This window comes from Xyrauchen texanus, chromosome 29 (assembly GCF_025860055.1).
Source record: "Xyrauchen texanus isolate HMW12.3.18 chromosome 29, RBS_HiC_50CHRs, whole genome shotgun sequence".
Lineage (NCBI taxonomy): Eukaryota > Metazoa > Chordata > Actinopteri > Cypriniformes > Catostomidae > Xyrauchen > Xyrauchen texanus.
Genome location: NC_068304.1, coordinates 21,427,759 through 21,441,222, shown reverse-complemented (window position 1 = coordinate 21,441,222; position 13,464 = coordinate 21,427,759). Strand labels below are relative to the sequence as shown.

The window sequence follows — 13,464 nt, the reverse complement described above, 5'->3', positions numbered from 1 at the left end:
ATAAGTCAATGTGAGCCCAATTTAAACATTTTGTTCACAACAAATCTATTCCCCCCCACTTAAGAAAAACAATGTGTTTAATAGGGGCCTTTAGACCCAGCAACAGGGTGGCTTTTTACCCTAATTACGATCAATTCACTTACTGGACAATTATTGAAAATGAATTGATATAATCACATGTAACAAAATTAAAAATTATAAATCACTATTTTGTCTTAAAATAAAGTGATAATATTCAGGATATTCATTAGCTACATACATTTACAATATATATATATATTTTAATATTAAATAAAATTATCTTAAAATCAAACTTTATGCAAGCAATGATCTCAAGAATCAGGAATTTTATTCTATTTAGTGTTTTTGGGATAAAAAATAATCAAAGGAGCCTTTTACCCTGTGGAACCTTTAGCCCCATTGTATCCTATTCATTAGCTAAAATAAATGTACTAAATTATAAAAATATCAGACAGTACACACAGTAATATCATGGAAGAGGAAATTTTTGCTGTTCATAGTCAAACAGGAGCATGGGAAAGTACAGTGGTAGATGTTGATGCTATTTAGTGTTTTGGGAGGAAATAAAATTAAAGGAGCCTTTTACACCACAGAGCCTTTATCCCTGTTGTACCCTAATATAAATTTTAAAAAAATTATGGAATTACCTATTTAAGTTTTCTGTTTCTGTATTTGCTATACACTCACCTAAAGGATTATTAGGAACACCTGTTCAATTTCTCATTAATGCAATTATCTAATCAACCAATCACATGGCAGTTGCTTCAATGCATTTAGGGGTGTGGTCCTGGTCAAGACAATCTCCTGAAATCCAAACTGAATGTCAGAATGGGAAAGAAAGGTGATTTAAGCAATTTTGAGCGTGGCATGGTTGTTGGTGCCAGACGGGCCGGTCTGAGTATTTCACAATCTGCTCAGTTACTGGGATTTTCACGCACAACCATTTCTAGGGTTTACAAAGAATGGTGTGAAAAGGGAAAAACATCCAGTATGCGGCAGTCCTGTGGGCTGAAAATGCCTTGTTGATGCTAGAGGTCAGAGGAGAATGGGCCGACTGATTCAAGCTGATAGAAGAGCAACTTTGCCTGAAATAACCACTCGTTACAACCGAGGTATGCAGCAAAGCATTTGTGAAGCCACAACACGCACAACCTTGAGGCGGATGGGCTGCAACAGCAGAAGACCCCACCGGGTACCACTGATCTCCACTACAAATAGGAAAAAGAGGCTACAATTTGCAAGAGCTCACCAAAATTGGACAGTTGAAGACTGGAAAAATGTTGCCTGGTCTGATGAGTCTCGATTTCTGTTGAGACATTCAGATGGTAGAGTCAGAATTTGGCGTAAACAGAATGAGAACATGGATCCATCGTGCCTTGTTACCACTGTGCAGGCTGGTGGTGGTGGTGTAATGGTGTGGGGGATGTTTTCTTGGCACACTTTAGGCCCCTTAGTGCCAATTGGGCATTGTTTAAATGCCACGGCCTACCTGAGCATTGTTTCTGACCATGTCCATCCCTTTATGGCCACCATGTACCCATCCTCTGATGGCTACTTCCAGCAGGATAATGCACCATGTCACAAAGCTCGAATCATTTCAAATTGGTTTCTTGAACATGACAATGAGTTCACTGTACTAAAATGGCCCCCACAGTCACCAGATCTCAACCCAGTAGAGCATCTTTGGGATGTGGTGGAACGGGAGCTTCGTGCCCTGGATGTGCATCCCACAAATCTCCATCAACTGCAAGATGCTATCCTATCAATATGGGCCAACATTTCTAAAGAATGCTTTCAGCACCTTGTTGAATCAATGCCACGTGGAATTAAGGCAGTTCTGAAGGCAAAAGGGGGTCAAACACAGTATTAGTATGGTGTTCCTAATAATCCTTTAGGTGAGTGTAGATGTCATGGCTAGATGCCACTGACATAACTAACAAATGGCAACAATTTACAAATTTTCTAATAATCCTGCCACTATTTCACATTTCTGTTTGCCTCTCACACCTGCAGCTTTTAAAAGCAGAAAATCTTTTGCTCTTTTGTCACAATTGTCAATGAGAAATGTCATGACATCATTTTGATATATATGTGAAAGAATATAAGAGGGAAAGCTTGGTACACATTGTCCTCCTATCCTTTTTAAGCACAACTAGAAAGAGAGACCAAAGACTATGTAGGATCTCCCACCAGAATAGTACAAATATTACCTTGGTGTTTGTGCAAGAGCATGAAGGATGCTAATGTAAAGCAGGCTGCACTTTATTACATAACTTGGAGGCCTCTTTCAGTAAAATAATGCCCAAGATATTTACCAAGTTTAAGTTATATTTCACAGGATAGCACTTAATTTGCCATCCTTAATTTGTGCATGTCCTGTCATAATTCTCTCTTAGGCACTTGAGATGGCAATTCCTGATCCCACACAGCAGATGTCTGACCCTTTTCGCCTTTCCTCTGCCAAGAGGAAAGGCGAAAAGCCAGGTTGTAGAAAACTCAAATGGGATTTCGAATAAATACTTCCTTTTCTCCTCACCCTTGTGGGCAGTCTTCTTAAACTTATATAATAAATTACAGCCTGTTTTACATTAGCATCCTTCACATTCTTACACAAACACCAAGGTAATATTTGTTCTATTCTGGTGGGAGATCCTCCATCAGTTCCCTGTCCAGCCCTTCTTGTTCTTGAGCTTTCAAATGACAACGTCTGACTGATCAGTGTATTCTCCCTTGAAACTGTTTAAATTAATTGTACAATTTAGGCCTAAGGATAGCAGTGTTATGATTGTGCGTTCACGAGTCAACCGGCATCGTACACCATTCAATTTCATTTGTCACATGGTCTTTTACCAAATCTTTAAATTACTGCATATACTTGGTTAACCCAAGCAGTGCTAAAACAGGATCGCATTCATGTCACTCCCTCCTCCTCGCAGGCTGTATGGTCACTCACACTTCTTTTCATGTTTACATCTGGACTGAGCTGTGTACACGCCTACATTCATATTTTAAGTAACACAACCTGCTCCCTTCACAGTCGGTTCCTCACATTGCAGTCACATCTCTACTCAACGCATTTTCTCGTGGAAGATGAATTATCGGGTCTCTTCGATTCTTTTACAGCAGTGTAATGGTTAAATCAGTGCCGAATGCGTTATTTGATGTGGTGTGTGGTGTCTAAGCTTGAGCAGTCCTCTACAGTGAGAAGATGGCGTCGGACGGAGCGAAAGGGGAGCAGCCGCCTCCGCTACAAACACTGGTAACCACTGGCCATGGAAGCGTCGAGGCGGTGAGATATAGCTACACATAAACTGACATTTATTGGCTGCAACTATAATTGTCGGAAGTGTTATTTATTAATGGGAATAAATGTTGTTTACAGAATAGGAATAGTCCAGTGGTGTGCGAATCACAACTATCAGTGGATGTGCTACGGTGGTCCGTATGTGGAGGAGACTGAATGATACATTTCGCGCCGCTGAATGTTACTTTGTAACAATTTGCCAGTTAGAATTTAGAATTCGAATTGTATACTTTATTTCGGAGAGAGCACAATATTTTATTTCCAAGTACCATACTATTTTCTTATTGTAGCTAATGTGCAGCTGCGCACTATTTGTGATAATAACATGGTGAACCTTATACCCCCCATGTATTATCTGTTTTGTCACGTTATAAAATACCATGACAATAGATTTATAATTTAAAGTCGACTTATTATTTCAACTGTTGTTTTAATGTAATGTAATTGTGTTTTGGTGTTATATGTTGATACAAATAAATAACACAATTGCATGTGTTTATATAAAATTACAGGGGTTAGGGTTATCCCTGTTACAGTGAATTCTGTTGAACATAAACATCTCTGGAGACAACAACCTAGGGATGCCAATGGCACAGCCATTGTACACCATAATATACATGTATATTATATACAGTGGTATATTTTATGGATGCTCCGATACCACTTTTTTCTTCTGATTCTGATATCGGAAATCTCATATCGGCTGATCCCAAGCTGACACCAGTGTTGCTTTTTTGCATAATCAGTTTAGAATATATTTACATTATTGTGTGGAACTAATTGGGTGTACTCTTTAATAAGAAAAAAAAAGAAACACAAACCATTGACTACACATTATTTCAATATAAATATATAGCTTATTAATAAACACTTTATTATTAACTAGTATACTGAATAATGTTGCAGCAAAATTAACAGTAATTCAAGTCTAAAGAAAAGAAACCAGTGTTTTATTTATTTATTTTTTCTTCCCAAAAATGTTTCTACTTGCATCTGGACTTTAAAGGATTCAGATCTCTCTTTTTTTTTTTTTGTTCAATTTAGTTGTAAGACATCAGTCTAATTTTCATTCACACAGTTATTTTTTGGAAACCATTCTACTTAAATATTGTTATAAATTGTAAACAAATACTAATGATGACAATAATAATAATAATAATTTTCTTTATTAATATTATTATTACTGAATTCAAATTTTAAAAACAACAGTAATATATTTAAATCGTGCACTTTTTTCGTGCGCTTTTATTTTGACATTCTGAACTCTCCAGGAAGTCCTATATGTATCTGTTTGTAGGCAAGCTCACAGTTTAATTAGCTTATTATTGAAAATCGGGTAAAGTGCACCTCCAGTGCCAATCTAAATGCATATTATAAGTGAACCAAGCTATTGACCATCTACATCTGAGATGATGTTCTTCAGTGGTGCTCAAATATTGCGCACCGCTGTGAAGGCTAAAAATAACTGCGAGTGCATCACCAGCCTGTGCTTGAGTTTGTGTCAACAGAGCAGCATCATTTACTAATGCCCTGGCACTGCACATACTATATATTTACTTCTTATACACAGCCTTTTGTGATTCACAGAGCTATCACACATCTTCCAGTGGTTTTGAATAAAAAGCACGAATCATATGAACTGCTTTAATGGTGTTTTTATGGTTCTTTTATGTCATTTTTGGAGCTTGACAGTTATGAACATGACTAACACACAGAATCATATTTGGATCGGGCTCGTTGGACCGATACCCGATCCGTATAAAAGCTTCTGTATCGGAACGTTAGTTATGTTTATATATTCCTTTGTAAGAGAATAGCTTACTCTTGTTTAGAATGCAACATCAATTGCATCTCACATTCTGATGACAAGTTTTCAACATGTGCTTGATCCTCACTTACCACCCTTAAAAAAAATCTATATTACCCCCAGTAGAGGTGCTATAGAGCCCTCTGGTACAGTTGCCTGCCTGAAGGCTCAGAGGTACTCCTTGCTCTCCAATGTATTGATCTGCATGCAGTGTCTTACGGTAAAGTGTTATCTTTAGTTTCAGTAGTAATATTTGCATCGCATCTTACCATCCTCCTTTTAAATTAAATTGCATGGCAGACGAAAAAGTACTTTGAGTGCAATAGCCAGCTGTGAAATTCTGACAGATTAGTGTTTCAATGATGCACAGAGTGGCACAAAATATGTAGTGAAAAGTCAGATCTAATGAAGCGGGTGTGGGGTGGGGGTCACTTGAGATGTTTCTAAACTGGTCTGTATTTTAGTGACTCAGCTGGCATAGTTCAGAAAACTGAGCCATCCAACCAATCTGATCTGCTTTAACTGCTCGAGGCCCATTTACATTTAGAGTTGGGTTGAACAGGTGCGCAAACTTCAGTGCTGTCTATTGGCCACTGGTTTTAAGCCATAAATCTCTGTCTTGTGCATCCCGGATACCTCTCTCAAGGGCCCTTGAAGGTATGTTAGGCCAACGAGTAGTTGTATTTGGGGGGCTTCGGTTTATTAAGCATTTTCTGACCCCATGATCCATACCCCATCTGGCTTGTTAAAAGATAAGGTTGTACAATGTCTTCTTGCAGGGATTTTGCAAGGCCTGGTCAACAGTATCTCCACTGACCAGTATTGACTTTTTTCCTTCGATCTCAGCAAACTCAGTATTGCTTGATCTGTGGATTCCCATCAATGGCTGAGATTGCTAGTCTTATTCTGCAAACACAAAGATATGGTGAAAATAGTGATTATGTACCTAAGTCCCTTTCAATAAAAGTCACTCCACTTTACTGACCATCTTGGAAACACTACTGAGCACTTATTTTCAATGGATACTAGAGGCAAAAAAAAGTACAGCTCTTATCTACTGAGGGTAAGACAGAAATCTCCAAAACAGTGAAAAAAATATGAATTAAACAACATATTTCAAATCAGCAGTCAAATCTGACATCAATTAATTATAAATTGTGCATCTTTAGCTCAGATCATGTTAAAAAAATTCTGTTTTCCCAGCTGGTCCAGCTAATGCTTATGCACATTCTCAATTTGACTGCCTGACAATGTCGGTATCTAAAAGGTGATTGTCTCTTACCTGGAAGACAGAACTTCCTTTTCTACACTCACAATGTTGGGTATTCTAGTTTCTACCATTCATTTTAATACAAGTGGTACAAGTAGGCTAAATAGTCTCTTAGAGCTTTACTCTAAGTACCTAAATTTAAGATGAAGCTTGATATCTGTTGTTTCAGAAGTGGATTTTCACTTAATGTAGTTTTAGTTAGAATCGCACCTGAGAAGCCAGACCATGTTCGATTAACCATTCACTTCTCTCTCATTTTCCATTACACCGATCAGTCACATGTGCCTGTTATTCCTTCCTACAGAAACTGGTACTTCGAAGACTAGAGTTTTTTCATACAATATATGTAGTGTCAAAATTAGTCTTTGCCAAGGTAGATCTTCTAATGAAGCACATGATTTGTGGAAAATTTCTGTAGTCGGTTCACTAGAACTAGTTACTGGCCCAAACAATGGAGACAGAGATTCTTGTTTCAAATGAAGTTGGTTAATTTTTCTGTGAAAATAATGTGGGCAGTGAGATCGGTGCCCACTCAACACCTCTGCCAATGATCTGTTAGATCATCTGAAATATTCAGTGTCATTTTCCTGCAACAAGGCTCATCTTCTTTCTCTGTCTCTTTCAGAAATGTGAGCTTAACATTGACAACCTGAGCAAACCAGAGCTCCTGACCCTCCTGAGCATCATGGAGGGAGAGCTTGAGGCCAGAGACCTGGTCATTGAAGCCCTCAGGGTGAGCTCACCACCTCAAATTTTTTCACTAACTGTATAAATAAAAATAATTTTTTTTTTGGAGTTATTAAATTGCATTGCATGCTAGTGTGTCTTAGACCTATTCACCCTTTCTGTTTAAATGAGCTGTGATAACTGACTCACGCACAAATGATTCTTTTGAACTGGGTCTTTTTAATGAATCAGCCGAAAAGATTCAAAAAGTTGATTTGTACTCCGAAGTACGGAGTTCATGTTAGCCGTAATTTTCTCAGCAAATCATACAGTGAATCAGACGTCAGTGAGTTTGCAACTGATTACTGGAATACCAGACATTCAAAAAATGTGATTGCTTATGATATACTTTTGATGACTTACTGCTCATTTTGTTATATGAAAATGTTCACTTTGTAGAGTTTATATTGTAATACATTTTTACTGATTGAAAGAATGCATATTTATTTCTTTTATCTGTTTGTGAGTGCACCTCTGAGCACAGAAATTCTTCAAAATTGAGTACCTGGTGTATTTTGGGCTGGTTTCTAATTAAAGTCTTGTGTTATGTGCAAAAGGTTTTTATTATTATTATTATTGTTATTTTGGTAGAATAATAAACAGCATCTGCTATTTGATTCAATTTGGGCTTATGTAGCCTCCGTGTCTGGGCCCCCTGTCACTATAAGGAAAGACTAAGGCCACGTCCACACTAAAACGTTTTAGTTTGAAAACGCATCTTTTTCTCTACATTTTGGCCTTCCGTTCACACTGAGACAGCGTTTCTGTCAGCTAAAATGGAGCATCTTCGCATTGTAGTGTAGATGGCGGAAACAGATATATCTGAAAACTATGACATGTTTGTTGTCATGTGATGCTGTCATGTGATCCATTCAACCAAAACAATCAAGATGGTGGTCTGTGTTATAGAGGTGCTGTTGTGCCTGATATTCACTTTGATAACTTTGTTAAAAAATAAATGTTACTTTGTACAACCATCACATTGCATTCTTTCAAAGGCGACTGGATGTTTACTTGGAATTGCTGTCCGGCAACAGAACACGAGGACAATTGTGTTTAAGTCCGCACACACAACAGCGATTTTCCAGCGAAGTATTTTTTAAGTACGTTTCAGTGTGGATGAGCAACTTTTTGAAAACACTTGAAAACGGCAGTGTGGACAGAGTGTGTTTCTATAATGAAAATGTTTTTTTCAAATGTATCCGGATAAATGTAGCTGTAGCCTAAGAAACATTTTTAACGCCATAAATATACAGTTGAAGTCAGAAGTTTACATACACTTAGGTTGAAGTCATTAAAACTAATTTTTTAACCACTCCACAGATTTAATATTAGCAAACTATAATTTAATAATTTAATTAAGTAATGACTTTGCATGACACAAGTAATTTTTCCAACAATTGTTTACAGACAGATTGTTTCACTTTTAATTGACTATATCACAATTCCAGTGGGTCAGAAGTTTGCATACGCTAAGTTAACTGTGCCTTTAAGCAACTTGCAATATTCCAGAAAATTATGTCAAGCCTAATTTAGCTTCTGATTGGCTAATTGGAGTCAGTTGGAGGTGTGGATGTATTTTAAGGCCTACCATTGCCTCTGCTTGACATCATGGGACAATCAAAAGAAAAGATTGTGGACCTCCACAAGTCATCCTTTGGTGCAATTTTCAAAAACCTAAAGGTACCACGTTCAACTATACAAACAATTGTATGTTTAAACACCATGGGACCACGCAACTATCAAACCACTCAGGATGGAGACACATTCTGTCTCCTAGAGATTAACGTAGTTTGGTGCAAAAAGTGCAAATCAATCCCAGAACAAAAGAAAAGGACCTTGTGAAGATGCTGGAGGAAAAAGGTAGACAAGTATCTATATCCACAGTAAAACAAATGCTATATTGACATAACCTGAAAGGCTGTTCCGCTAGGAAGAGCAGAGTGTTCATTCTGTAGCGTGAGGTGCATGTGACTATTTTATTTAATAAAATTTCATTCTGCTGTTTAATGATTACACATGGCCATATCCAGAAGTTTTTATTTTATTTTTAAATTGTCAATAATTTCATCAAAAATGTGTCACATCTCATATAATTTTGCTAATGACATTCTGTAATATGATACCGAAATTAGCAACAAGATGATATTGTACCATTTGCATTTTTTTAGTACCGGTACACCATGCAACCCTTGTCAGGAGTGTAACTATATTTTCAGTTGCTCTAGTTCAAGTTTTTTTTTCAACATTTGTTTCTAGGCCAATTTATTGGCAGGATGATGGGCACATTTTCATGTCTCTATATCTCCTCTCTGCCTCTCTATCTCTGCTTAGTTTAGACTGAGCAACTTTAGCAGATCTGTGTAATTCGTGTCATTCCTCCTTTTCCGCTTTCTCTTGGGTGATATCAATGCATTATAGAGGCTTCTCTCTTAATTATTCTTGGCTGCAAGTATTTCCCAGCTGGTTTTCCCCCTGCGGATATACTATCTTTTTCTCTCTCTCTTTCTCTTCCTCCCTCATCTCCCTGTCCAGAGCAACCAGCTCAAACACAATGGTCTCATTTGTTGCCTTAGGGAAATTGTGATGAGGCCAAACAAGTCCATGCAGACTTTTAAACATACTTAAGTTAATAAACCAAAACGTGAACTCATACATTTCTAGTCCATACTGTAAATATTGCAGTTGATGCATAGAAGATGAGACCAGCAATCCAATGCATTATTAAGAAACCGGCGAGCTGAAAAAGCTCAGTGAGATGTATTGTTTTTCATCAGAAACAATGGAGGGACATGAGCTGATTAACTCTGGAGTCAAATGTCTAGAAACCTTGCATTCAAAGCCAGTCCCATCACTACAGCTCAATTTGTGGGCTAGTGTCATCTAGTAAGTTCCAGGCTTGTCATTGCAACACATATGGATGGTATTTGGTGGAGACCGAAACAATTTGGATATAGGTTGTAGATGCTCACAAGCCATTAAGGTCTCAAGTGTGCTTATTTTCATTCTTAACACCAGAAGTGTCAAGAGTAGTATCAGGATGAATCAGATCTGTGTACAATGGCAGAACTACAGAGGAACTTTTTTGTTTCTGAGCTGTAAGACAGCAAGTAAGCCTAGTATAAAATCCTACAAGGAATAATGCTATTTTTGTGTAGTTTATTAGTTAATATTTATTTTAGGCTCTCACATAATGTTATTATTCTTCATTTCCTGGCTGAAAGGTGTGTTAAAAGACTAAATTGCTAAATTTCCATTTTGTTAAAGGTGGGTTTATGCTGGTTAGCACTCATTTATGTGTATGTCTATGTGAGTCTATGGCTGTGTCTCGTATGGAAGGATTCGTCATCTGGAGGTCGCATTTGTCGGCCGCATATGTCATCGAGGCTGTCTCGTTTCAGAAAAGCGAATAGGACACTTCGAATGCAGCCTTCAAATGCGACCTACAGACGACGAATCCTTCCATACGAGACACAGCCATAGACTCACATAGACATACACATAAATTAGTGCTAACCAGCATAAACCCACCTTTAACAAAATGGAATTCGGAGGATGCATGAGGTGTATCCTTCGTGGGCACTCATAACACACAATTCTTTGCTTCAACGGAAATCTCTAAAACAATTATGCCAATTTTCCCGTAAATATGATGTTCAAATGCAATAATGTTAATTCTCTAGTTGAACTACCTCAGTAGATGGGTGCAGAGTATATAATATGTATAATTATATCAATATATAATTAAAATAAAGTATTAGACTAAAACTACACCTGTAAAATCTATTTTCTTTTCTCTTTACATCATTATAACTCTCCTAAAATGTACCTCATACATACCCTTCTAAAGGGAATTTTGTTCCATTTTCACTCAAAGTGCTCGCGCTTGTTTAAGAGTGGCGTGCTGTCATAGCAACCATGTTACGTTCCATTTCCGCTTGTCCTACGAAGGCCATCTGGTTTAAACAAGATTTGTTTAAAGGAGGACACTCGGTATACAGCATCATTCAAAGGACGCATCCTACCTAGCACGCTGCCTTCCAAATGAGACACTGCCAGTGTGTATTAAAAGTCTTTGTTTAAAACAAGTCTTTGTATTAAAATCATCTTCTGGTTACCTCTAGTCTTTGTTCACTTTTTTACCTGTGTGACCAGGTTTTGATTTATCAAAATGAATAAGATCCCTGGCAAAAACCAGGGACCTTGAATGACAAAAAAAAAAAAATAGACTAAAGTTGTGTAGGCTGTCTACTCACTTCTTTGCTATTAATGTGACTACCTATCAGTAACAGCCTGCCTGTGCTTCACTGCTCTGCAGCTGCTGCTATGATCAGATGGAGCTGTTTTGCATTTGAACACACTCACTGGGACTGCCACGTGAGCTAGTGTCAGGTCATCGCTAAACAGAACTGGAAACAGATTCAGTGATAGCCTTTCTGTGTCCCCTCTGTGTTCAAGTGAGTGATTGTTTGTGACGGTGAACATGTTTAGTCTCAGATGTGAATGCATATTTACTGCAGACCATGCATGCAGCCACTACCCTAGTACATGTTCACGTGGCCGTGTGCGTCATACACTTCTATACATTCCTTTTGTGTTGTAGATTGTTAGCGTTATTGCACAGTGACAGGTTGATAAAAATAGCACACAAACACACTGCTTTGTGTATGTATAGGCAGCTGAATATAGCATGTAAATCAAAGAGGAGAACAGCTTGGAGCTGTTTGCGTTGTCAGTGTGTTTGTCTCTCTTTCTCTTCCTCCCTCCCACCTTTTTTTTTTTACATTCTCTCTGTCAAATGCAAGAAACCGAACCATAATTCCACATTCACGTGTCTATAAGAGCAGCTTAGCGGGGCAAAGGACAGTCGGCTGAGTGTGCGTGAAGCCGGATGGATGGACAGAAGTGCATGTTATGAGAACACTATCCATGGAGTTGAAAATCAACTGAATTTATAGACTCCCATTTCAGATATTTTCCAGTCCCCTCACTTTTTATTTTAGAAATGCACAATCAACCGTTTGCAAACACTTACGATAAAGAATAATTTGCCCATTACTGAAAGTCCTAAATAAGCAGAATAAATCAGGCTGCGCAAGGATCTGAGTCAGTCATTTTGTATGCTTTTACCCTAATGGGTTTCCTTTCGCCTAAACATTTAAGCAAGATTCACCAGAAAAGAGTGCTGAACCAGTAACATTACACCAAAAATCGAAAGCTTTTTAATGCAGCTGTGTGGAAAAGTGAAATACAGGGGTGGCCACCTTTATGTGAAATCAAGTGAGTCATCAAATATAATTGGTGGGAATCCATACAGTAGTCTGGAATTATGAAGTGTTTAAAGACTCCAGTTTTGTTTCTTTTAATCCATGCCTTTTAGCTTTTAGACTATCTATATGCTGGTGTACTCCTAAATACTAACAAAATAAATTATTAGGTCATTTAATATGCATTTAAAATATACACACCATCTCTTTTTGGAAAAACTGAACAGAACTGATGTATCTTGCATTCACAGGTATATCCCTAGTTTTGCTCAATATAATTGTATTTTTAATGTCCCTCTCGCTAAAGGCCAAAGTATACTTCATGTGTCCATGTTGCAGATCGCTCTGCATATAGTACGTGTTACGTAAATTTCAGCATAATCCAGTCTGTGCAGTCTGACAGCGCACCGGCCAGATTTTCTCAACTAGCGGACATGGTCACAGATAGCAAGCAAATCATACTCTTGTGTTGTAAGTTAATAAATAACAGAGAAATATTAGAAAAATTATTAATATGAAGCTTTGGAAAATATAAACATGTATTTGAAATTTGGTTTAGCCAAAATGGAAAATCAAGGAGGCCAGCACATATTTGGTTCCGTCATATTGAATGTGATGTTAAAGGAATAGTTCAGATGTGTAAGGCTTTCTTTCTTCACAGGTCAGAACACAAATGAAGATTTTTAGAAGAATATCTCAGCTCTGTAGGTCCATAAAATTCAAGTGAACCTTGAATCTTCAAAAATCACAATCTCCCCCACACTTATTGCTTCAGACGATAAGGATTTAACCTCTGGAGTTTTATGGATGACTTTTGTGCTGCTTTTATGTGATTTTGGAAGATTCAAAATCCACTTGCATTGTATGGACCTAAAGAGCTAAAATATTCTTCTAAATGTCTTTATTTGTGTTCTGCAGAAGAAAGTCATAAACATCTGGGATGAGATGAGGATGAGTAAACAATGAGAGAATTTTACTTTTTGGGTAAACTGTCCCTTTAAATGTGATGGCATGCTGGCAGGGAGTGCCTCGTTTGGGTGATTAGCTGTGTGAGTGAGTGCTCAGGTCA

The 13,464-nt window shown here is 37.7% G+C and overlaps 1 protein-coding gene across 1 annotated transcript in view; it reads left to right on the top strand.

Moving 5' to 3' along the window:
* Positions 1-3,016: 3,016 nt before the first annotated feature.
* Positions 3,017-13,464, top strand: part of LOC127623284 (cortactin-binding protein 2-like) — a 59,709-nt gene continuing 49,261 nt past the window's right edge. Inside the window, exons 1-2 of the mRNA XM_052097671.1 lie at positions 3,017-3,310; positions 7,028-7,135. Coding sequence (XP_051953631.1) covers positions 3,230-3,310; positions 7,028-7,135 — 189 coding nt within the window. The 5' untranslated portion in view covers positions 3,017-3,229. The remainder of the gene's footprint in view (positions 3,311-7,027; positions 7,136-13,464) is intronic.